The 26,981-nt window shown below is 46.7% G+C and overlaps 1 protein-coding gene across 1 annotated transcript in view; it reads left to right on the top strand.

Moving 5' to 3' along the window:
* The window catches only part of LOC146009541 (uncharacterized), a 60,120-nt gene that overhangs the window by 18,643 nt on the left and 14,496 nt on the right, over window positions 1–26,981 (top strand). Inside the window, exon 6 of the mRNA XM_083149985.1 lies at window positions 5,627–5,744. Coding sequence (XP_083006111.1) covers window positions 5,627–5,744 — 118 coding nt within the window. The remainder of the gene's footprint in view (window positions 1–5,626; window positions 5,745–26,981) is intronic.

Genomic DNA, 26,981 nt, shown 5'->3' with positions numbered 1-26,981 from the left:
CAGCTACCCTAATACTGACAGGCTCCTGGTTATATAGGCTACAGAGGCTACCCTAACACTGACAGGCTCCTGGTTATATAGGCTACAGAGGCTACCCTAACACTGACAGGGTCCTGGCTATATAGGCTACAGAGGCTACCCTAACACTGACAGGGTCCTGGTTATATAGGCTGCAGAGGCTACCCTAACACAGACAGGGTCCTGGTTATATAGGCTACAGCAGCTACCCTAATACTGACAGGGTCCTGGTTATATAGGCTACAGAGGCTACCCTAACACTGACAGGGTCCTGGTTATATAGGCTACAGTGACTACCCTAACACTGACTGGGTCCTGGTTATATAGGCTACAGTGACTACCCTAACACTGACAGGGTCCTGGTTCTATAGGCTACAGAGGCTACCCTAACACTGACAGGGTCCTGGTTATATAGGCTACAGAGGCTACCCTAACACTGACAGGGTCCTGGTTATATAGGCTGCAGAGGCTACCCTAACACTGACAGGGTCCTGGTTATATAGGCTGCAGAGGCTACCCTAACACAGACAGGGTCCTGGTTATATAGGCTACAGCTATCAACAGCTGCTGGCACTAGGGTTGTCAAGCCCAAATATATAAGAAAAAGAAAGAAGGTTGTGCCAGCGCTGGCTGTTTTAGGATAAATACAATGCACAGTTCTCAAAAATTATAACAATTTATTAATATCAACAATAAAACAATATTAAAATAGTGAATCACTCTAGTGACATATAATGAGGTAATTAGGAGCTAGCTATCACGGGGATAATCAGGTTGTTTAGCTATTCAGCTTAGGGTGAGTTCGATTGTGAAACAAGAAAGTTTGAGCTGTATATTACCATCCCATTTGGCCCGATTTGAATTGGCCCGGTGCTGTGACACGATGTCCTGTGGTTGTCCTATATTTTCAAGGACTCAAGGTTCCCAATGGTATCCTCTTGTATACGTCTGGAGCAATTAGGGATCATGCAGTTATCCCACAGATATTTGTAGTCCAGGAAAAACGAGGGTCCTTTGTGGGATGTGGACGGGTCACTTGGCAGAATGGTGGGTGGTGGATGAGCAGCAGTATTCACAGGTGCTCAACGCGTTTCCCCGGTATCACCGGCTTCATCAGGAGCAAGTATAGGCTACAGAGGCTACCCTAACACAGACAGGGTCCTGGTTATACAGGTTACAAAGGCTACCCTAACACTGACAGGGTCCTGGTTATATAGGCTACAGAGGCTACCCTAACACTGACAGGGTCCTGGTGATATAGGCTACCCTAACACTGACAGGGTCCTGGTTATATAGGCTACAGCAGCTACCCTAACACTGACAGGGTCCTGGTTATATAGGCTACAGAGGCTACCCTAACACTGACAGGGTCCTGGTTATATAGGCTACCCTAACAATGACAGGGCCCTGGTTATATAGGCTACAGAGGCTACCCTAACACTGACAGGGTCCTGGTTATATAGGCTACAGAAGCAACTCTAACACTGACAGGGTCCTGGTTATATAGGCTACAGAGGCTACCCTAACACTGACAGGGTCCTGGTTATATAGGCTACAGAGGCTAACCTAACACTGACAGGGTCCTGGTTATATAGGCTACCCTAACACTGACAGGGTCCTGGTTATATAGGCTACAGAGTCTAACCTAACACTGACAGGGTCCTGGTTATATAGGCTACAGAGGCTACCCTAACACTGACAGGGTCATGGTTATATAGGCTACAGAGGCTACCCTAACACTGACAGGGTCATGGTTATATAGGCTACAGTGGCAACCCTTACACTGACAGGGTCCTGGTTATATAGGCTACCCTAACACTGACAGGGTCCTGGTTATATAGGCTACAGAGGCTACCCTAACACTGACAGGGTCCTGGTTATATAGGCTACAGAGGCTACCCTAACACTGACAGGGTCCTGGTTATATAGGCTACAGAGGCAACCCTAACACTGACAGGGTCCTGGCTACAGAGGCTACCCTAACACTGACAGGGTCCTGGTTATATAGGCTACAGAGGCTACCCTAACACTGACAGGGTCCTGGTTATATAGGCTACAGAGGCAACCCTAACACTGACAGGGTCCTGGCTACAGAGGCTACCTTAACGCTGTATACACCTGGTACTATCCAGCATGCGATCCGATGCACGCTCCCGGGACAGCATAGACAGGGCAGCAATGACTATATAGTGCAAATCGAATGTAGATAGCATGAATTGTATGTAGATAGTACAGAGTTTGCAAAGATTGTATAGCAGTCGCATAGCAAGGAAATCTCACTGTGTGTAGACACCATAACACTGACAGGTGTAACTGTAATATCATAAATGTAAATAACAGTAGAGGGCGCTGCTGCCTTAATTATGAATGTTCAAACGAATGTACTGACAAATGTGTACATAGGATTACATAGATTAAAGACACAATGTGAATGCAATGTCCCAGGATTGAGAAGCAAGGACACAAACACGTGACTTCAGGCCCCCATACACTGTGCGATTTTGGACCGATTCCACGCGATTTGAATACTTGGGGCGATAAATCGTGCGAAATCGGCCCAAAATCGCATGTTTGACGTTTGATCCGATCCGATGCGCATGGGACCGGACCAGGAGGTCGGACGTGCAGCATGTACGATCACGTCCGACCTCCTGCAGTGGTGGCTCCTAAATGAGTGGCCGTGGGTGCCGTGAGGAAGCAGTCCAGCCGCAGCGGTGATCACCAGCTTGCTGTCACGGTGTGCAGCAGCAGCAATTACAACTTTAAAATAACATGTCAAATGACTGCCCAGCTAATGATTGGCTGAGATAGAGCACTCTCAGCCAATCAAAAGCCAGAGAGTCATTTGACACATTATTTTAAAAATGTAATAGCCGCCACTGCACACCCGCTGCGGCGCTGGATACTGATGATCAGATCACCGCCGCCAGCCCCAGCACTGTTCTGATTACCACCACCGCCCACCCGCCCCACTGTTCTAATTACCGCTGTGGCCGCACTGCTTCCTCCCCAGCCGGCCACTCATTTGAGAGCCGCAGACGCCGCCTGCCCCCACTGCCGCTGCCCCCCCCCATACTGCTCCTCACCGCCCTGCACATCCCTGTTTTTTTTTTTTTGCATGTGATTTATCATATGTAAAAACTGGCACATCAAGTTCTAAATTGTATGTGAGCCTCCCGGGGAACTGCCGGGTGGCTCGGAGGAGAATTGGGTCCAACTTAATTCGGCCTAATGTATGGGGGGCCTTTAGTTTAGTCCAGACAGTGGGCCTTATTCAGATCTGAGCTCAGTACAAATCTTTTTGGAAAATGGGCAAAACCATGTGCACTGCAGGTGGGGCAGATGTAACATGTATAGAGAGAGTTACATTTGGGTGAGTTATTTTGTTTCTGTGCAGGGTAAATACTGGCTGCATTCTTTTTACACTGCAATTTAGATTTCAGTTTCAGCACACCCCACCCAAATCTAACTCTGCACATGTTACATCTGCCCCACCTGCAGTGCACATGGTTTTGGCCATTTTCCAGGTGAGTAATACCCAGAGATAAATATCCCAAAGTTGAACTACTTCCAGATAAGAAGCTATGTAATTAGTACACCGAATAGCTTGACAGAAAAGGAACTAACAGGGGTGCCTGGAATTGGTGACATGTCAGGCAACAAGTAAGGGAATTACTACCTCCGGTACTTGTTTCCTAGCACGGCACCCGTGGGGTCCCATTGCATACCATTAGTTAAGGTATGCGATGGGACCCGATCTGACCTGATATAAGGGTTTTCAGAGTTCATTGTACAATTTTAAGATCGCATCGCATGCTATTACAATGGCATGCAATGCGACGCGATTACACCCGATTTCCCATTGATTTCAATGTTAAATGCACCCCCAGACCCGATTTTTAATTGTACACCCACCCTGATGGGTAATTACTATGTGAAATGCCCCCCAATTGTTAACGCCACCCCAGTATCAACGCCAACCCGAAGCGTGGCGAGCGGAGCTAGCCCACGAGAGGCGGCGGTACGCTTCCTACGACCTTTTCATACCGCTACTATCCACGTCGGCGTGGAGTTGATTTTAGATAGTGTGGCGAGCCACCGAGCCCGAAGCGTGGCGAGCGGACGCGGAATACATGTGAAGTAATACGCGTGCACTCGCCACGCTTCGGGCTCGGTGGCTCACTGCGCTAGCCACACTATATAAAATGAACTCCCCGCCGACGTGGATAGTGGCGGTATGAAAAGGTCGGAGGATGCGTACAGCCGCCACTCGCCACGCTTCAGGTTGGCATTGATAGTGGGGTGGCGTTAACAATGGGGGGGCATTCGACAGTACAATTAAAACTCGGGTCTGGGCGTGCATTTAACATAGGAATCAGTCATTAGGGTGGCAGTACAATTAAAAATCGGGTATCATCGCATCGTATACAATCTGGTCACATTCGGTGCGACCCAATCTGATAGACCCGATGCCATAAGATTAACATCGGTGGCGCCGTGCTAGGAAACAAGTACCCTACCTCCTTATTGTACACACACATTAAAATACATTGTACCAAATCTAATTCTCTGCACAAGTTACATCTGCCCCCCTGCAGTGCACATGGTTTTGTCCATCTAAGAAGGATTTTGTCAGAAAGAGTGAACTAGAATAAGGCCCAATATGGAGGTGGAGGCGAATGGAATAGGTCCCTTTTGAAAGAAAGAGAAAGAACATTATATAGCAAGCAAGGGCGATGAAAGGGAAGAAGGCAGGATAGTAGACAATGGGGTGCGGGAAAAGTGAACTGTCAAGTATAGGAAAAGGTTGGAGGAAAGAAGAGAAGTACTGTATTGTATGTATAGTAACGCAGATAGTTTATGGTAATGCAATTTTTATTAATAGAATTGTTTGTGGTTTCTTTTGCTATATGAACAAGGAAAGAAATATGATGTAATGTAAAAGTTTTTAATTGTGTTTCAAAAACGTTGTCAATAAAATATATAAGAAAAAAAAAAATCTAAAACCGCCTCTATCATCTCATAAGGGAATATACAGATATCCCTTCTTGTCCTACCGCCATTTATCTTCATAAAAGAAACACCCACCTTACTTCTAAAGATTATATTATATACAAAAGCAACAATACCTGACATCAGACTTAAATGAGCAATGACAATATATTCATCAGTCCTGATACATTCCACCCTTGGTCTCAGGTAGTTTTCCACCATATACCTTCCAGGTTTCTCCTGTGGGGAGACCTCTGTTGTCCTGTATTGCACCAGGGCATCTGAGATTTCATTGCCTTCTAGCCCAGTGTGTAATAGACATGTCCCACAGACACAGGCCGTCCATAACACTGGTTATATAGCTCAGTTTCCAGCTTGGTGCTACAACAAGGCGAGCATCCATGTCATCCATCCTTGGGATACAGTACAGCTGTTGGTGTTAATGATGATGATGGGAGGAGCTTTGGTTTCTTCCAGCAGCCTGACTACAGCATGTAGCTCTGCTTACTGACATGTTCCTTCTTCACCACCCCCATGTATCAGTTCTGGGTGCTTCCTGTGGAGACCACTGTTGCTGACCACTCTGTGGACCTGATGCTGTGGATTGCTTGGGCAGTCTCTTGTATGGACGCTCCACCTCTTTCCGACAGGAACCACTTCCATTCCTGCAGCATCTGCTCCTGGGCCATGGCTGTGTGTGCCTAGCCCCGTGCGCCTCACCCACCCTGCCACTGGTAAGTCAGTGCGTATAGTGACCGGTTGTGGCATGATGATGCTCCCCACATGCTGGAGTGCAGTGTATGCTGTCTGTGGGTGTGGTAACTGCTTGCTCCAAAGTTCAATAGGAGTCTTCAGTTCAGTACTCTGGGTGGCAGTGGAGTCAAATGCTCTTCTGCCATAGACCCAGTCATACCAGATGAGGTGCCTACTACTAAATCCAGGGGTGCTTTCATGTAGGTGGGAGCTGACTGGACAAACATACAGAGATCAGGTCCTTCCCACTGTATTACACTCACTCCCCCACCTCATGGATTTGCAACTTTCACCAAACGTCGAACACACCCTAACAAATATACCTGCTGAATACCCTCTCTAGTAGTGTGCCACGGTGAGGTGAGCATCATCTGTATTTATATTACTTCACAAGTCAATAATGTCCAGGTACCATCCCTACTGTGAAACCTCTGCGCCTGTAAATGCACCCGGGGATCTATTGGCAAAGTTCCCATTTGTGCCGTTTCTGTGGAAATTAACTTAATTGAATCTCCACCCTCCTCCCACAACCGGAGTATCCCTGTAGGATTTGTAGCATATTTAAATCAAAGGGTGTGGTATAGGATCCAGACAGTCATTAGCCCAATGTTGGGATCCTGGCTGCCCGGACTCAGGCAGCAGGGGGAGTGTAACAAAGCCCCTTGCGGGCTCGGTGCTCTCACCACCTATTCTATTCTCCCTCTATCACATCATGGACCCCCATGAGGGAGGATAGCCTGGGGCCGTTGGGACCCCAAGTGTCGGGGTTTTAACAGTCAAGATCCTGACTGTCGGGCACCCATATCAAATCACTCTTATTTCCCATCATCAATCGCTATGGGAGCTTTCTCTGTCTCTGGTGCAGTAGCTTCCTTCTCACAAACCGCTGGTCGTGTTCCTTGTATAATTACAGGTATAGCTTTAGGGGGGTTTGTATACAGCAGATCCCTGATAAACATTTGACGTATGGGTCAGTCAGTGTGAGACGTATGGGTCAGTCAGTGTGAGAAGTATTGGTTAGTGGGTCAGTGGATCAGTCAGTCCGTGTGTAATGTATGGGACAGGTAGTCAGTGTGAGACATATGGGTTTAACGGGACAATCAGTGTGAGACGTATGGACTAGTGGGTCAGTCAGTGTAAGACCTATTGGTCAGTGTGTCAATAGATCAGTGAGACAAATGGGTCAGTCAGACTGTGTGATACGTGTTGGTCAGTGCGTGTGAGACTTATGGGGTCAGTCCGTGTGAGACTTATGGGGTCAGTCCGTGTGAATCTTATGGGGTCAGTCCGTGTGAGACTTATGGGGTCAGTCCGTGTGAGACTTATGGGGTCAGTCCGTGTGAGACTTATGGGGTCAGTCCGTGTGAGACTTATGGGGTCAGTCCGTGTGAGACTTATGGGGTCAGTCCGTGTGAGACTTATGGGTCAGTCCGTGTGAGACGTATTGGTCAGTCAGTCCGTGTGTAACGTATGGGTCAGTGGATCAGTCAGTCAGTGTGAGATGTATTGTTTAGTGGGTCAGTCAATCAGTGGGAGACTTATGGGTCGGTCAGTCAGTCAGTGTGAGACGTATGGGTCAGTCAGCATGAGACCTATAAGTCAGCGAGACGTATAGATTAGTCAGTTTGATATGTATGGGTCAGTGGGTAAGTCAGTGCAAGACGTGTAGGTCAGTCAGTGTGAGACGTATTGGTTAGTGGGTCAGTCAGTGTTAGACATATGGATCAGTGGTTCATATAGTCCGTGTATAACATATGGGTCAGTCAGTGTGAGAAGTATTGGCTAGTGGGTCATTCAGTTTGAGACGTATGGGTCAGTGAGTCAGTGTGAGACACATGGGTTAACGGGTCAATCAGTGTGGGACGTTTGGGTTAGTGGGTCAGTCAGCATAAGACCTATGGGTCAGTGTGAGATGTACTGGTCAGTGGGTCAATCAATCAGTGTGAGATATATGGATCAGTCAGACTGTGTGATACGGGTGGGTCAGACCGTGTGAGAAGTATGGGTCAGTCCATGTGAGAAGTATGGATCAGTGGGTCAGTCAGTTAGTGTGAGCTGTACGGGTCAGTCAGTGTGAGACGTATAGATCAGTCAGTGTGAGACATATGGGTCAGTCAGTGTGAGATGTACGGGTCAGTCAGTGTGAGATGTATGAGTCAGTCAGTCAGTGTGAGATGTATGGATTAGTCAGTCAGTGTGAGATTGATGGGTTAGTGGGTCAGTCACTGAGATGTATGGGTCAGTTAGTCACTGTGAGATGTATGGTTTAGTGCAGGGGTGGCCAGATTTTTGTGTCCCGGGATCTACTTTTAGTTCACATATTTAGCGGAGATCTACCAATGGGCCTGATTCAGAGGTGACCATATACTGATATTTAGTTTTGCTATTCCGCATGCATGAAAGTACCGGAAACCCCTTACTGCAGACCCGTACATCTAACTGTAGGAAGGCGGGCACAGTTGCACATGGCATTGCTGCCAGTAGAGATGGTAACTATATTTCTGCAGATATGAATATATAAGAATCAGCAACTGCACATACATACACAAACATACATACATACATACATACATATGTTCGCTAGGCTGCTAACATACACAACCTACCGAACAGTCTGTATCACTGGAACCATTACCACAGCCCACAGTTATCACTCCTGAGCTGTCAGCAATCCACGTGGGATCATGCCTATATTATATGCAATTCAGAGTTTAACATCTTCCAAATGTAACACGGAATTAATATTGTTTTTCTTATTTATTTTTTTACTTTCGGTCAGTTATGTACTTATTGTCTGTGATTGGAACCTCTGCAGTGTGAATCCTGTTCTACCCCTTTCACATCACAAAATGCAGGGTCGCACTGGGACTTTGAAATGGTTCAGTCCCTGGACAACCCTGCATTTTACTCTGTTCACATCCCCTCAGCGAACTGCCAATATTGCCGGTTCGCTGACCTCACCCAGGGGCGTGGCAGAGCATCATCGGGGGAGGTGGAGGAGGCAACGCTTAGTGCTGGCGCTGCTCCAAGCACTGCCTCCTCCATTGGTGTGAACGGGAAACGGGTCACTCAACCTTATTAACCTGTTCACACCGCAAAGCAACACGGCAACGAACCGGTAAGAACCCTTCTTTTTTACTGGTTCATATTGCAGTGTTGCTACCGCTTTGCAGGACCCAGTAACACCTTTCACATCGCACCAATTACCGGGTCGAACCGGCAAGAAACCGGCATGAACCTGGTAATCACAGTAGGTGCGATGGGAAAGGGGTATAGGTTGCTTTTTATTTTACCCTTGTATGTCCTATTGTCATGTATTGCTAATTGCACATTTTAACCTACGTAGTGCGTCCAAGATGGCCGCCTCGCCTGGGACTCTCCTGTGTAGAAAGAGCCGTGACTGGTTCTGATAATTATGCAATGATCTCTCCTAATCCCAATGTGCCTAGGAGGAATAATCCTTGGCATCGATAACACAAAATGTCTGTCACACCTTTGTATTTTATTCATTATTTCTGTATTCTCTGAAAACCTAAACTTCTGTAATATGTTCATGTTATCTGTAACGTGTCCTGTGCCGAATTGGAGAAAATATTGTAGAAATATAATTCTTCTTCTTCTTCCTTTGTAAAAATCTTGTTTTTAATTGTATTTAATATTATTTATCAGGAGTTAATAACCCATATATCATATAACCGACTTGCATTATTCACAGACAACACATACAAATGTAATGTTTCCCTACCAAACCTTGAGCACATATTAGTCGGAGGCAATGATTCATTACTCCATAAGCCCCACCCATTTGTATGGTCAGCTCAGTGATCGGGGTGTAAACTTACTCCATAAGCCCCTCCCATTTGTATGGTCACCTCAGTGATCAGGGTGTAAGCCTACTCCATACGCCCCACCCATTTGTATGGTCACCTCAGTGATCAGGGTGTAAGCCTACTCCATACGCCCCTCCCATTTGTATGGTCACCTCAGTGATTAGGGTGTAAGCCTACTCCATATGCCCCTCCCATTTGTATGGTCACCTCAGTGATCAGGGTGTAAGCCTACTCCATACGCCCCTCCCATTTGTATGGTTACCTCAGAGATCAGGGTGTAAGCCTACTCCATATGCCCCTCCCATTTGTATGGTCACCTCAGTGATTAGGGTGTAAGCCTACTCCATACGCCCCTCCCATTTGTATGGTTACCTCAGTGATCAGGGTGTAAGCCTACTCCATACGCCCCTCCCATTTGTATGGTTACCTCAGAGATCAGGGTGTAAGCCTACTCCATTTACTTTCCATTACCACCTCTAATCTCATTTACCCACCAGCCCTCATTGCGACTGTGGAAGCCTAGGTACACACACGCCATTTTGTGATAGTATGGCCGCCATTTTGGTTCGCAGAGTTGCGCAAATAAAGTTTCCATACCCGAGTATGTGTGACAATGTGGACCAGAAGAGTAGACATACTATCACACATAAATTCATAATAACACACTTACACGAAATGAAATATAGTTAAAAGGTTTAGAACGCCACACATAGCTTAGTTAGCCCTGCACACACCTGTCTATATCGTGTTTAGTACCGTTCCGTTCAGCTCATTATGCGGAGTATTCCGGTCATTGCGAATATTTCGCAATGTACACTGTCCGAAAGTTATGGATTAAATCCATATTCAGGAGACAGTTTCTGTTGTAAGTAGTTAACAAAGGAAACTAGATAAAACCGGTTCTTATCCTTGCTGACGCCGAAACCACCGAACAAAGGACTCTTAAAGTTCACTCCCCTGCACCTGGTCAGACCAGGTACAGCGTCTAACCTCCAATCACAGTGGACCGGACATATGATCTCTGACCAATGAGAATGGCCTTTGACCTCCCCTTTCTGACCCTATAAGATAGGCGACCCGGAGCAGGCTCGGTCACTTCGGCACAACTACCTTCCCTGGACCTTCCTACCGGACTATCGCTCATTCCTGAACGATAGTGAGCTCTGACCGGACTGCGCTTCGCATACTAGAGTGAGACGGGTAACGGTTGCATTTATCACGGTATTTATCCTTGTAGTTATTGTTGGCTGATTGTGTTTTGTATTTGTATTCTTTCCCCTTAGCAGAGTTTGTTTAGTATTCATTGTTATTGTATTGTATCACTTGTTATACCTGTTTATTCTTATTTCTGTAACCCCCTTTTGTCCATTAGGGACTTTAATACAATCTTTTTACGGAGTTCTAACCTCCTTACTTCTATTCAGTGGTCGTGTCTAGTTATTCGCATAATAGCGATAAGGTACATTAAGGACTCTGTCCTTACATTGCGGACTCTGTCCTTTAAGGTATATTCGCACAATTGGAGACAAAGTCCTGCGAAAGGATCTCTTATTAAGGTATCGGTTCTTGGTGTATAACATACAATAGACTGTACGCTGCGCTGCGCTACGTTTTGTTCGCACGCAGTTAGGTATAAAGGGTACGTTGGTTGCGGACTTATTACGTAACTAACGCTTTTCACTTATCGTCACTCTGGTTATATTTTAATCACCATTAACAATTGGGGGCACGTCCGTCCGCTCCACATTCCAGAACTCTCAGTACCAGGCGTGCGACCCGACCTATACCAGCAAAAGGGTGGAAGTATTTATTTGTTTCCATTGCTGGATAGGCCGAGTCCGCGGCGGTGCGGGGTTCGGGAAGTGCTAGCGCTGAACCCGGAGTACAATAAGTGAAAGCCACGTGTTTTTAAAAAGCATATCATACCTAAGTGTTTAGTAAACTGTACTTCTGCCTGCCACAAGTAGTTTAACGGGGTATAGTGTCTTGGGCTGCTTGTTTATTATAGTATATGTACCACGTGCGATAAGGTTCGCACAAGTGGAGTCTGTGTTTATTATAGTACATAGAGGATCCCCTCTGTGCAAAGCTATAACATTTTGTTAGTTACTGCAAAACCAGGGACTCAGCCACGTGGCGACAAGTCCTGGGCCTTTTGCAGTAACGTAAAGCGTCTATTGTGTATTACGCAAGGTGCGCGCGCACGTGCCCATATCGGGGAATTTTCGCATCTTTGTACGAGATTTACGGATTAAGTGCGGGATTTATTTCGCATCTTGATACGTAACTTTCGGACGGAGTTAAGGGATTTATTCCACATTTAGGCGCAATTACTGCGTATAGCGAAACCCGAGTGCAACCTTGCAAATACACTATAGAACACGTGGGTGGCCGATTCATCGGCGGCCTGTGAACAGTGCATGTACACACGTGGCTGTTCATTGGTACTGCACATGCAGCACACATAGGAATTCAAAGGTGAACAGTATTTAACCACCAGTTTTATTTAAACAGTATAGCAATATACTGCGAATGAGGCGGTGATTAATAAAAGAAAATAAGTTTTTTTCTTTTTGTTCATTTTTTTAAAACAAGCAACTCAAGCATTATTTTAATAGATTCCTATAGAGTGTTATAAGGGATTTATACCTGCATAAGTATCTAGTGAAAAGCTACCAGCCTGGGAAGATTTTTCTGTACAGAAATATTTCAAATATATGCATAAGACCAAGGTGTAACCAGCGCCCAGTGTGAAAAATAACTGAGGCGAACGGGTGTGTGACGACACGACTCAAGCGCAGTGTAGCCAGTGTAGGACAGACCAGTTAGGACCGGGTTCACGTGACGACGTGCCCATAGGAACTGCCCCTTCCGTGGAACTACCTATTTTGATCCACTGGGAGGGTACAAGAGGCTAAATCGGAACCCAGTGATCCGATCAGCTACTTTAGAAATACCAGTTTTTGGGGGTACAGGAAAAACAAGTTTTGCTGTGCCCTGGAAAAACTGCCGCACCTTGCAAGTTGGCTAGCAGTTCGCTACTAGTTGAAAGACTTGGTGATTGAGTACATTACCTCACATAGTGGGCTTCACGCTTGATTGCGGAATAGTGCCATTTTGTGGAGAAGGAGTGATTTGGGAGTGACTCACTGATAAACGGCCCTCCGGTTTCTGCTAGCTGTGAACGTTTATTCCTGTAATTATGGGTAATAACGGTTCACACAGGGATACCGAGTCAGTTAGGGAGGAATCTAGTCGACCCAAAGGGTCGGCGGCTTTCATTATGTGCAGGAAGCACGGTGAACTCGCAGTTGTTTATCAAAATAAATGGAGAAGAATGACACAAGGCAGCAAGTTAGAATTTCCCAGTGTTGGTAGCTTTGATCCAGAAATCTTATCTGCAGTAAAGGATGAAATATGTCTACTCTCCAGTCGTAAGAAGAGAGTGAAGCACATGGAAATTCTTAAATTGTGGCAGAAGGAAGGGCAGGAACAATGGGGAATCAAATGTTTGGCAGTGCCAGATACAATCAGCCACAATAAAGATACAACCGTAGCCGCAACCGCTCCCCCACCCCCATATGTGCCGAAGGGGTTAATGACTAATAAGCGAGACCTGAGTAGTAATTTACCTGTTGCTAACTTGTACCCTGTCTTATCCCCTTATAAGGAAACCCGAGAGGAAAACGAGCAGCTGTTGGCACTGGCCGTCTCCCATGCAATTAATATGATTAAGGGAAAAGCTCAACCCGCTGTTGAGGCTCTAGCACAGGAAGAGGAGACGGCTGATGCCAACAGCATAGTATTGGACTCAGGTAATGATGCACCACACAGCACAGACACAAATGACTCCCAAGCAGGTCCCAGTAATGCGAATGTGGTACAAACATACCCTGTGCGCACACTGGAAGTTCCCTATGGTAAGGCAGACAGAGAGGGTGTGATACCTACCAGAAAGATGACCATGCTAAACCTATGGACACGGTTAGAGCTGCGGTCCATCATTTTAGATTTCCCTGATCCTAGGAAAGATCTGACATTATGTCAGAAATTTGTAAGGGATCTGGGAAACTCTGATGAGCCCACCAACAAGGATTGGAGAATCATGTTGAGGGCCTGTCTCCCCACTCACATCGATATCCCGAAATTCATTCAGGATAGTGGATTGAAGGTGGACAAGGAGATAAATGATGAGATCAACCAGGAAAATATACGCCTAATCAACTTGCAGTTGGGAGTGTATTTTCCTGCAGCAGTGGAATATAGCAAGATATTCACTATCAAACAAAAAGATAGTGAATCAGCTAGCGAATATTTCAACCGGTGTTTGATGACGGTATCAAAACACACTGGTGTCGCCGATCTTAAGGGTAACCCACACCTGAGGGAGATGGTTGTCTCTGTGTTAGTGGAGGGGCTGAGAGAGAAATTGAAGAACAGGGTCCAAACATCGTTCCCAAATTGGCGAGGAATGACAGTAGATGCCCTACGGGAATCTGCCGTAGCCCATGACAAAAACATATCAAAGCACAGGGAACTGAAAACTGACAAACTGATGATGATTAACATCCAAGCCCTTACTAATGCCCCAAACAAAACTGCATACCAACGAAACATCAGGGACACAGGTAGAAAACCAATTATCTGTTACAACTGCAATAGGGAAGGTCACTACTCAGCTCATTGTAGGTTAGGAAACCCCAGGAATTATCAGACACATAAGCGAGAATGGGAATCTCACAAAGGTGAGACACGGAGATACCAAGCCCCTAGACAATGAGAGGAGACAGACAGGTCACGCAACATGCCTCCTCCCCATCTGATGGCTGACACTGTGCTAAGGGCAACCCAGGTCAGACAATAGGAAACAGGTCATACCTGTATCCTACAGCCAGTTAGATTAACTCAACACCTTAGAGAGGAACCTCAGGTGAAGGTTGATATAGCTGGAGTAAGGCAAACCTTTTTGGTTGATACAGGGGCGGCCAGATCTGTTCTCAACACTCCTCTTCACTTGGGTTTCACTGACAAACCCGTTAACAACATTCCCTCCTTATCTAGGTTGTGCCAAGCAATTAGTAGCAGCAATTGGGGTAACAGGAAAAATACAACATTACCCACTGACGAAACCAGCGAAGGTTACAATCGGGCCTCTGCATACCAAACACTCTTTTCTGTTGGCTGCAGCGGCCCCGACTAACCTCCTGAGTAGAGATTTACTATGTAAAATGGGGTATTTCTGGACACTCCTAGAAATCTTACACAAGAAGTGCAAGATATGCTGGACAGTCCTCAGAGGCTAATGTTGTATTCCACTGTTATAGAGTCAAATCCATCTAAGGTAGCTAAAAACTAGAGCACAAATACCGAGTTCCCTTTGAACTAAAGATGGGAAGGACACAGGATCAATGGCAACCATAGCTTCAATAGAAACCCTGTTAAAAAAAAAACAGAAAGTATAGCGCCCCAAAGTACAGCCTCACCATTCGAAATCTGAGGTTGAGCTGGAAAAATACCCAGTGAAATAACAAGGTTCCCAAAGGAGAACTTTTAGCTAAATACCCCTAGACACAGCCCATAGTCACAACCACACTGGGAAACAGAAAGAAAGGGAGGGCTTTACAAATCAGAACAGGAGTTGAAAAGGGTAAGAACCAAATAGTTGAGAGCCAATTCCCCCATAGTGCTAAATCCTGGTGTCATCAAAATAAAAGAAAAAAAATTTTCGGTTGAAAATAAATGTACACATTACTGTCATTAATATTTTCTACCCTTTTTGAGTTTTTCTCTCTCTTTTTCCAATTTTTTCTCCTTTCCCTACTTTTCTGTTCCAGAAACCTCAGAAAGCCACCAAGCCCCTCCCCCGGGTTTTGCAAGATCGCACACTGTCCTTACGGCCCACAAATGGGTAAATACCAATACAATGGGTTAATGATCTATTGTTATGTCCTTTCCTCATCCACAGCACCAGCAGTTGGCGATAGACAACCTCTGGTGTATCCTCCTGAGGCAGGACATAAGGTATCTCAGGACGGATTGCGGTTGCGCCTGAACAAGGGGGGGAGGGGGAGGGAAATCTGGGACACATTAGTAACCATAAACCCACAAATCATACAAAAATAGTTCGAAAAAATCTGTCGTACTCCCAGCAGAGAAAAATACCCATTGTGAATATGCGATACCCCATAAAGCGAGTAGTCACAATAGAGATACTTTTCAGTAAATCTTGAACAAAGTCTCAATAACTTTAAGCATTACTCCTAATGTTACCCAGGGCAACCACAGCCACCATCTTGTGAAAAGCAGTCCAAGTAATGCACAAAGCATTCCCCCTCTACAAAGAATGAAAAGGGTTGTAAAACGCATTTACATATAAATAGGTGCAACCACAATACCCATGTCTTCACAAACAGGCCTGATTACAGCTTTTTGCCATGGGTAAAACTGACACAAGAGACCATGTGATGTAGAATATTAGACCTGCTGAGGGGGCGACAGATATAGTGACGTAAGAAACCTGGTGATGCCAGCCTGACCAATGTCGTACTGCAGTGTGCAATTAAACCCTATTACTTAAGCACTTCATACTTGTCTACACAGTGTAGTTGCCATAGCACTACTGGTAAACAAAACTGAGAATGTGGTGTTGGGGTGTGTTTTAACTGTTTATGCTCTTCATATAGTCTGGACACTCCTAAAATTCTGCCTAAACATGTGAAAGATATTCATCAGCCAAGTTCACTAAATGGGAACTTGCATTGATGTTACCATGTAAAATGGGTAATATTGTAAACCCAGCAACACTCTTACCAGGTGTGCCCGCCAAAGGCACAAAGGGTGGAGTGGTGCTTTGGTGCTGAGGTTGCTGGAATGGTGGAATTTAGTGGGAGCCGAGACGAATATGATTGCATGACATGTTTGAATCAGACCTTTTGCAGCATGCCCCCAAAGGGTGGTAACAACCCATTGGAAGAGGTAATTCATTTTTTTTTTTCCGTTCTTTCCACAACACCGAGAGGGAAAATTGTACACTGGCTATACCGTAATAGATGGAAAAGGCATAGTAGAGGCTGAACCCATTGGACGTCTCACTCAGCAACAGCAGTCTCATTAATAGTACTGCGAACTGAGAGAAAAACAGCCAATATTCATGCCGACTCCAAGTATGTTCGTTGGGGTAATACAGAAGATCTTAGGCCCTATGGCGCCTCAGATGTTTTGTTTCAGTAGCTGGCACTCCAGTGGCGCAAGCGTTGTAAGTTTAAAAGATTCTTGACAGTCACACAGCTGCCGGACAGAGTGGCTGTTATCAAGTGTAAAAACCACATCTTCAATGAGGATTCAGTGTCACTTGATGATGAACATGCTGGCAAGGCAGCTGGGTGAGCCATGCGCTCTGCGGATAATGTTTGTGTTCCCCCTATAAATGTCAGTATATTCACATAGTAATACAAGATTTGTGTCCCCTGCAGGAGAAGCAGTCTGGAAGCCGAAGGGATGTGGACAGGAATAGAAAGATGGACAAGGTAAACCAGTGACTCTAAGAACATGCCAAACTGTCAGGACAGAGATAGCCCATGGCCTGACTTGTCTTGACAGGGAAGGTATGTGGAAAAAAATTAGTCCAAAATTACTGGTGTGCCCACAGACAGGTAAGACGACAGAATCATGCCTTACTTGTCTGGGGGAAACAAACTGCAACGGCTGTTCCCACAGAGCCATCTCCACATCCCTCCTCCAGCAGGATCCTCTGCAGGTAATACAAAATTGGCTTTGTACAGTCCACTCTAGAAGCATTTAAGTTATTTATTTATTCTTATATATATATATATATATGTTGACGTTTGTGTGTATAGATATGGCAGCCCAGAAACACCCTTGAGTATGCAAATATATAAAAGGTTTAAGTCATGTGTTAACCTTCAGGGACTGATGGTACACCCCATAATCTCTTTTTGTAGTAGTAAAATCACTCTCAGAACTCCACCTCATTGGTCCCCATCGAAACATTGCTTGGCGGGCAGCCACAGGTTATGGTAATCCCACAAGGAGATCCTAGACCACAAATGCAAGTGATGTATCCACACCTGGAAAACTGCAGCAAAAGGACTTTGTTGACACCTGTTGTGAACTGTCATAACCATGAACCAGGAGATGTTGTTGTTGTTTCCCCTGCTTTGCCATATACAGGTTGCTTGATAGACCTTTGGAAAGGACCACCCCAGATCTTGTTGACCAGCACTACCTCAATAACAAAGTCGCAGAGAGAGATTCGGGTACGTTCGTCCTACTGCCGAAAGAACTGAAAACCGGAAGGTCCCTACACTCGAGGGCGAAAGAAAGAAATCGCTAAGAGGCACCATTTCGGGAGGACTGGAGAGCAGCTAAGGTCAAGCAACCTGTACAAGCTACAAAAAAGGACTGTGACACACCCCACTGGTAACAGGTTGAAAGGATCACTAACAAAATTTTTCCTTTCTCAGTTTTCTCTATTGTTGTGGGTCCTATTCTTGTCTCCCCCCCCACTATCCGTTCTTATCCTCAGAAGCAAGGATACCGCTGCCGCCCTGCTGCCAGGCATTGGACGGACGATACAGAGTTCTGAGAGTGTGTTACCCGTCCCAGCTTAGGTTAAGGTAGAATCTATAAACTTGACACCTTACCCAGGATCGGATGTTTTAATACCATCATACTTAAAAGCATACCAAAAAGAGAGACAACAAAGAGTTCAAGGGTCTGTTGTCACAAACAATACCTACCAAAGGATGCCATATTTGTGAATGTGTATATGTTGTAACCACCCCTGTTTTTATTTTTATCCCAAAATTGTACATTATCCTTCGTGACCCTGAGTAGATTGTTCGATAAATGCGGCCCATCGTTTATCCATGATCCTGGATCGGCCGAGAGCAGATGGTTTACTCCCCTTATATGTTTATTTCATGGATCCCAATTTCTTTGTTAGGATTATGAATTTCTGTATTGTCGTGTGAAAATGTTTTTGTATTGTAACAGTTTTATATTTACTGTTAAAGGGTGGACTGTGGAAGCCTAGGTACACACACGCCATTTTGTGATAGTATGGCCGCCATTTTGGTTCGCAGAGTTGCGCAAATAAAGTTTCCATACCCGAGTATGTGTGACAATGTGGACCAGAAGAGTAGACATACTATCACACATAAATTCATAATAACACACTTACACGAAATGAAATATAGTTAAAAGGTTTAGAACGCCACACATAGCTTAGTTAGCCCTGCACACACCTGTCTATATCGTGTTTAGTACCGTTCCGTTCAGCTCATTATGCGGAGTATTCCGGTCATTGCGAATATTTCGCAATGTACACTGTCCGAAAGTTATGGATTAAATCCATATTCCAGAGACAGTTTCTGTTGTAAGTAGTTAACAAAGGAAACTAGATAAAACCGGTTCTTATCCTTGCTGACGCCGAAACCACCGAACAAAGGACTCTTAAAGTTCACTCCCCTGCACCTGGTCAGACCAGGTACAGCGTCTAACCTCCAATCACAGTGGACCGGACATATGATCTCTGACCAATGAGAATGGCCTTTGACCTCCCCTTTCTGACCCTATAAGATAGGCGACCCGGAGCAGGCTCGGTCACTTCGGCACAACTACCTTCCCTGGACCTTCCTACCGGACTATCGCTCATTCCTGAACGATAGTGAGCTCTGACCGGACTGCGCTTCGCATACTAGAGTGAGACGGGTAACGGTTGCATTTATCACGGTATTTATCCTTGTAGTTATTGTTGGCTGATTGTGTTTTGTATTTGTATTCTTTCCCCTTAGCAGAGTTTGTTTAGTATTCATTGTTATTGTATTGTATCACTTGTTATACCTGTTTATTCTTATTTCTGTAACCCCCTTTTGTCCATTAGGGACTTTAATACAATCTTTTTACGGAGTTCTAACCTCCTTACTTCTATTCAGTGGTCGTGTCTAGTTATTCGCATAATAGCGATAAGGTACATTAAGGACTCTGTCCTTACATTGCGGACTCTGTCCTTTAAGGTATATTCGCACAATTGGAGACAAAGTCCTGCGAAAGGATCTCTTATTAAGGTATCGGTTCTTGGTGTATAACATACAATAGACTGTACGCTGCGCTGCGCTACGTTTTGTTCGCACGCAGTTAGGTATAAAGGGTACGTTGGTTGCGGACTTATTACGTAACTAACGCTTTTCACTTATCGTCACTCTGGTTATATTTTAATCACCATTAACACGACCTCCTGACCTTTTGGAGCATTTATTAATATAAATAAAGACAAATTCACACAAAATATATTTAATAAATAAATTCAAACTTTTATTTTAAGTAAAATGTATATGTTATTTTTGCTCTGCATTATAATATAGGGAATACTGGAACAGGATTGTTCCAGAACTCTTACACACTTGTCCTATAAGAGGAACAAGATGGTGGAGTCATCCATCAGCACTCAGGAGAGGAAAAACCCCCTGTGGGGGAAACCTCTGGGGACCCATGGCTGACGGACTGCCCGTCCCTCTAGGCATTAAGAGACTTTGCAGAGTTTGCCCAACCCACCCACCCACTAACCTTATATAACCCGTCATCCCTTCTGTCACCCCAAATCTGTATTTTAACTTTTTGCCCAGATGATGAAGAACGCACCCGATGGCACCGGGGGGCACGCGCATGTCCACAGTAATGGGGGGGAGAGACAAGGTAGGGGGGAGAGACAGACAAGGTAAAGGGGCGAGACAGACAAGGTAGGGGGCGAGAGAGACAAGGTAGGGGGAAAGAGACAAGGTAGCTACCTATTAGTATTAGGACTCCATGTAAGAATCAGCCAGAACCCCTTTAGGACTCGTCTCTGGTGCTATAAGGGGTTAGGGCTGCAATGATATATATAGGACAGCTCTAACTCTGTTTCCTATGTCCCCACTGGGTCTGAGCTCTATGCACATACACAGACGGGCGTCATGTATGTGCATTAGTCAGTAACCCATTGCCAGCAGCATTAGGCTGCCAGCAACACAGCAGAGGATGCAGTGGAGGAGGGGACACCGCTGGTCCTCGCTGGACAGATACTGTATGTGATGGTAAATACCAGCGGCATATTCGTGCGTATCACCCTGACACTAACACAATATGCTGCCAGAATTTAGTATCACTCTTACATGGAGCCCAAACTATGATAAAGCTATAACAACAGTATCAGATAATAACAAAGTAATGGCTAAAGCACAATATACATCTCTCACACCTCTGCACATTAATAAGTAGGGATCCGAATGGGGGACTTGATGCAGCATAGGACACCTTAGTGCCTTGCGACACGTCCTAACCGCTCCATACAGGGTTTATCCAGCGCCATCCAGACACCGCCCTTAGGTGTCCCAGTCACAGCCCTAGTGGCTGCTAGGTACGGTTCTGCCTCCCTAGGTGTGCGATTCTGTTTTTATCCAATACTGTCCTGTCGGTCAGGTGATCAGTCATATATTACAGTAGTCGCGCTTCGAGTCTGCCGCCGCATCGCACTAACCTGCCCTTATCTCTGTCCAGTCACTAACCTTATGTGAGTATGTCCTCCTGTCGGTGAGCTGCGTACTGCCCGAGTCCTGTGAGGTGAATGAGTGAGACAGCCTCAGTGCAGTATTGATTATGACCTCACAGACCCCACCTGATTGGCCAGTTTGTGGTTTGAGGCCCATTATGACATCACAGCTCCTTTGTCTTTTGCATGGCTGACCTGAGGGAAATGTGATTTCACTTCTCACTTTAAATATTACATTCACATCAGAATCTCATGTATTATTTGATGGCCGCAGGATTTCCCTATAAATTTGGGAATGTGAGGTTTTATATGAACACAATTTTCACTGTAGTTACATTGTTTTCTAGCAGGGGTGGCCAGATTTTTGTGTCCCGGGATAATACCTCTCAACATAACCCATTCCAGGAGGGACAAGATGCTCTCTTTCTGGACATCCATGTCAGTGGCAGTTGCAGGGCTGCAGAACAGTCCACAATTCAGATAGGGGAGCCCCACCAACTGCCACCGTAAACACCACAGACTGGACTTACTGGCAGGTGTGGCTCCCCTTTTTGAATTTGCGACATTGGTGCAGTCCCACCTCTGCAACTACCACTGGCAGCAAGTCCAGGAGCAGAGCATTTTGTCCCTCCTGGAATGGGTCATGTTGGGAGGTACTTTTAGTTCACATATTTAGCAGAGATCTACCATTGTCAATGGGCCTGATTCGGAGGTGGCCCATGTACTGATATTTTGTTTTGCTATTTTCCGCATGCATGAAAGTACCGGAAACTGCAGACCCGTAAATCTAACTGTAAGATGGCGGGCAGAGTTGCACATGGCATTGCTGCCAGTAGAGATGGTAACTGTATATTTCTGTAGATATAAATACATAAGAATCAAGAACTGCACAATCAGCGTGAATCTCAGCCAGTCAGTCGGCGCACAATCAGCGTGCGCCGTGCGGCCAGTGTTTTCAAAACAGAAGCGCTTAGCGCCGCATAGCGCTAGTTATTTCTTATTCACTGAAGGGACCCCCCCACCGCCACCAGCTTTATACTCAGCGCCGCATAGCGCTAGTTATTTCTTATTCACTGAAGGGACCCCCCCACCGCCGCCAGCTTTATACTCAGCGCCGCATAGCGCTAGTTATTTCTTATTCACTGAAGGGACCCCCCCCCCACCAGCTTTAGTATTCAGCGCCGCATAGCGCTAGTTATTTCTTATTCACTGAAGGGACCCCCCTACCGCCACCAGCTTTATACTCAGCGCCGCATAGCGCTAGTTATTTCTTATTCACTGAAGGGACCCCCCCACCGCCACCAGCTTTATACTCAGCGCCGCGTGCAAGGACACCACTGCAGGCTCCTGTCAGAAGCCGGCATGGACCCCCTTTGCACGGGGGGCGAGGGTCGAACTGCTGCCCTCCAGTGGCCAGCCCTGCATACATACATATACACACACATACATATACATACATACACAAACATACATACATACAGTACATATCTTATATATTTGGCTACATCTGTCACTCAAAGTGGGTGTCTGTGTCTATAACGCTCTGTTCCTGGACTTTCCTCTTAATGTGTGATTGCCTTCATCTGTGCTGAACACCTTTCTGAGAAATTAACCTGTTTAAAACAGGTGATGGCAATCATACATTAAGGGGAAGTCTAGAAACAGAGCATTGTGTCCCTCCTGGAGAGGGTCATGTTGGGAGGTATGTGACAGAGAACCAGCCCAGTGAGCCCACAGACAGTGCCAGACACCCACTGCCTTCCCATGTTGCCCAGCACTGCTACTCCACAGCCACCAGGTGAGCGCCCCCCTCCCGCGATTTGCGGCAAAACCTCCCCCCCCGCGCGCCCTCCCGCGATTCGCGGCAAAAACACCCGCTCCCCCGCGACCCCCCCTACCGCGATTCGCAGCAAAAACACCCCCGCGACCCCCCCTCCCGCGATTCGCTGCAAAAAGAACCCCCCCACGACCCCTCCCGCAATTCGCGGCATAACCACCACCCCGCGACCCCCCCCTCCCGCGAATCTCGGCAAACCCTCCCCCGTGCCCCCCCCCCCCCCGATTCGCGGAAAAAACACCCCCCCCCGCGACCTCCCTCCCGCGATTCGCGGCAAAAAGAACCCCCCCGCGACCCCCCCTTGCACGATTGGCGGCACCCCCCCCTGCGACCCCCCTCCCGCGATTCGCGGCACACACACCCCCCCCCCGCAATTCGCAGCAGCCCCAGGATTAAATGGCACATGCAAAACACTGACATGGCTATGGTCGACAATGAAAAAGGTTGACATGAGTTTTTGAAGATTTATTTTTAATTTTTTTAATTTTTTCATATTCATTGTCATGTGTCAACATGGACACCAATGAAGTGGCACACTTATGTCAACATTTACATGTGTTGACCTTTCTGTGTTGATTTTTTCTTGTGGTGATTCGCGTCACACCCCCCCGCAACCCCCCCTCCGGCGATTCGCGGCACCTCCCGTGACCCCCCACCTCCCGCAATTCGCGGCAACCCCCCACCGGAACCCCTGTGAACCCCGCCCTCCCGCGATTCACGGCACCCAACCCCGCGACCCCCCCTCCCGCAATTCGCGGCACCCCCCATGATTCGCGGCAGCTCCAGAATTAAATTGCACATGGAAAACACTGACATGGCTATGGTCGACAATGAAAAAGGTTGACATGAGTTTTTGAAGTTTTTTTTTTTCATTTTTTGAATATTTTCATATTCATTCTCATGTGTCGACATGGACACCAATGAAGTGCCACACTTATGTCAACATTTACATGTGTTGACCTTTCTGTGTTGATTTTTTCTTGTGGCGATTTGCGTCACACCCCCCCCACCCCCCCACAACCCCCACTCCCGCGATTCACGGCACACACACACACACCTCCCCCGCGATTCTCGGCACCCCACCCCGTGACCCCCCCTCCCGTGATTCACGGCACACCCCCGCGACCCCCCCTCCCATGATTCGCCGCAACCCCCGCCCCGTAACCCCCCCTCCCGCGATTCGCGGCACCCACCCCCGCGACCCCCCCTCCCGCAATTCGTGGCATCCCCCCGAGATTCGCGGCAGCTCCAGAATTAAATTGCACATGGAAAACACTGACATGGCTATGGTCGACAATGAAAAAGGTTGACATGAGTTTTTGAAGTTTTTTTTTTTCATTTTTTGAATGTTTTCATATTCATTCTCATGTGTCGACATGGACACCAATGAAGTGCCACACTTATGTCAACATTTACATGTGTTGACCTTTCTGTGTTGAATTTTTCTTGTGGCGATTCGCCTCACCACCCCCCCGCAACCCCCACTCCCGCGATTCACGGCACACACACACACCCCCGCGATTCTCGGCACCCCACCCTCCCGTGATTCACGGCACACCCCCCGCGACCCCCCCTACCATGATTCGCTGCAACCCCCGCCCCCGTAACCCCCCTCCCGCGATTTGCGGCAACCCACCCCGCGACCCCCCTCCCACGATTCTCTGCAATCCCTCCCCTCCCGCGATTCGCAGCATCCATCCCCCCACAACCCCCCCCTCCTGCAATTCGCGGCACCCCCCGCGACCCCCCCTCCTGCAATTCGCGGCACCCTCCGCGACCCCCCCTTCCGCGATTCGCGGACACCTAAGTTGCAATACAGGGCATCTTTCATACAATTCTAACCATATTTCTCATATACAAACGTTCACAAATTAAGGGGGCGCAGCCCCTTACGACGGTGTGAAGAGCGCCCGTAGGGCGCGATGAATCACCTAGTACATATATATATATATATTTACATACATACATAGCATCCACCTCTGAACCAGGCTCACAGGCCCTATGCTTCCCACAATAGATTTTGTTTTGCTGACCGCTCTTACACACATAGGGCCATATTCTGCTTGCCTCGCTCGGACACCAATTCATTTGCAGAGTGTATCTTAGCCCACTGCGCATGCGTACCATTCCCAAGGCGCATGTGTAGGTTTGGGCAACCGTGCACACTCGCGACCATACGAGTAGAAATACGCTAGCGAACAAACTCGTGCAGAGTAGTCGTAATGTGGGCGTATGGATTGGCGCGTCCACAAATCTGGGCACAACTAGGCGGTAACCAGGGCGTATTCTGGGGTGGTGACTTCGCTCCACTGTGAGAGCGCTCGGACTGTTTGAGCTTAAAATCATTCGCTCGGTAAAAGTAAGTCTCACGCCTCGCAGGCCAGCCGCTTCTCTGCCCCACATTCGCAGGGACAATTGCCAAAATACCTACACACAATATGCACCCATGCAGTATACAAGTTTCTCTACTATTAGTTATATAATCACATATATAAGAATGGTAGATGCTATATGTGATTAGATTACTAATAGTATTACTAATACTGGCCATAGTGACCTTCAAATGAAATTGGTTTTATATTGTTATATTTTATTTTGTATTTGAATTGCTTTGATACCTTTATGTTTATTTTTGGATTGCATTTGATTTCTATTTTAGCGCAGTCTGTCTTTTTCTCTCTTTGTGATCTTTCTATATGTGGTCCAAGTACCCGCATCTGACTGCTGCCTGAACAGAATATTTGTGATTGCTCATAAATTGTTACACCGTGGTCCGACAGGGCGCAGCCATTTTCTTCTGTTCTAGGATCTATTAGTCAGCCAGCGACTGATAACCAGGACACAAGCACGGAACCACTCGGGTATCGTATCATATAACGGAGCAGGCGGCGGCTGTACTACAGCAGCATCAGCCTGCAGCCACTGTACCACCCATATCAGACAATTACACCCCACACACTACATCCAGGAGTCGCTCAGGGTGTACTTGGTGCTGTGAGCGTGAGGAGCCTCTGTGCTGGTACAGAGCGGTAAGCCCAGCATTACAAAATGTGGGTGTGGGGCCAGACTGATATATAGCAGCTGCAGAGGGCTCTTCACAGCGTTCCGGTGACGTCATGACATCAGGGGCACTACCGGGAGCTGGCGTTCTGAAACGTTCAAGTTCACGTGTATTTTGTTAATTTGGCTGTGATCTACCAGCAGATGCCCCAAGATCTACTGGTAGATCAGGATCTACCTTTTGGCCAGGTCTGGTTTAGTGGGTCAGTCAGTCAGCGTAAAACTTATAGGTCAGTGGGTCAGTCCGTTTGAGACGAATAGGTCAGTCAGTATACCCCACCATACCCACATTCACCTTCCAGCATTACACCTCATACATACACACCTGGGCACACCTTATACATCCTCATGCCCGGCACATATACCCTCATACCCACAGTCACCACCCAGCATTACACCTCATACATACACACCTGTGCACACCTTATACATCCTCATGCCCAGCACATATACCCCCCATTACCCACAGTCACCACCCAGCATTACACCACATACATACACACCTGGGCACACCTTATACAGCCTCATGCCTGGCACATATACCCCCATACCCACAGTCACCACCCAGCATTACACCTCATACATACACACCTGGGCACACCTTATACATCCTCATACCCGGCACATATACCCCCATACCCACAGTCACCGCCCAGCATTACACCTCATACATACACATCTGGGCACGCCTTATAAATTCTCATGCCTGGCACATATACCCCCATACCCACAGTCATCACCCAGAATTACACCTCGTAAAAAAAACACATGGGCACACCTTATACATCCTCATACACGGCACATATACCCCCATACCCACAGTCACCACCAAGCATTACACCTCATACACACACACCTGGGCACACCTTATACATCCTCATGCCCGGCACATATACCCCCCATTACCCACAGTCACCACCCAGCATTACACCTCATACATACA

Source organism: Crinia signifera, chromosome 6 (genome assembly GCF_055691185.1).
Source record: "Crinia signifera chromosome 6, ASM5569118v1, whole genome shotgun sequence".
NCBI lineage: Eukaryota > Metazoa > Chordata > Amphibia > Anura > Myobatrachidae > Crinia > Crinia signifera.
Note: the sequence above shows the minus strand (reverse complement) of the source record. Positions and strands in the feature narration are given on the sequence as shown.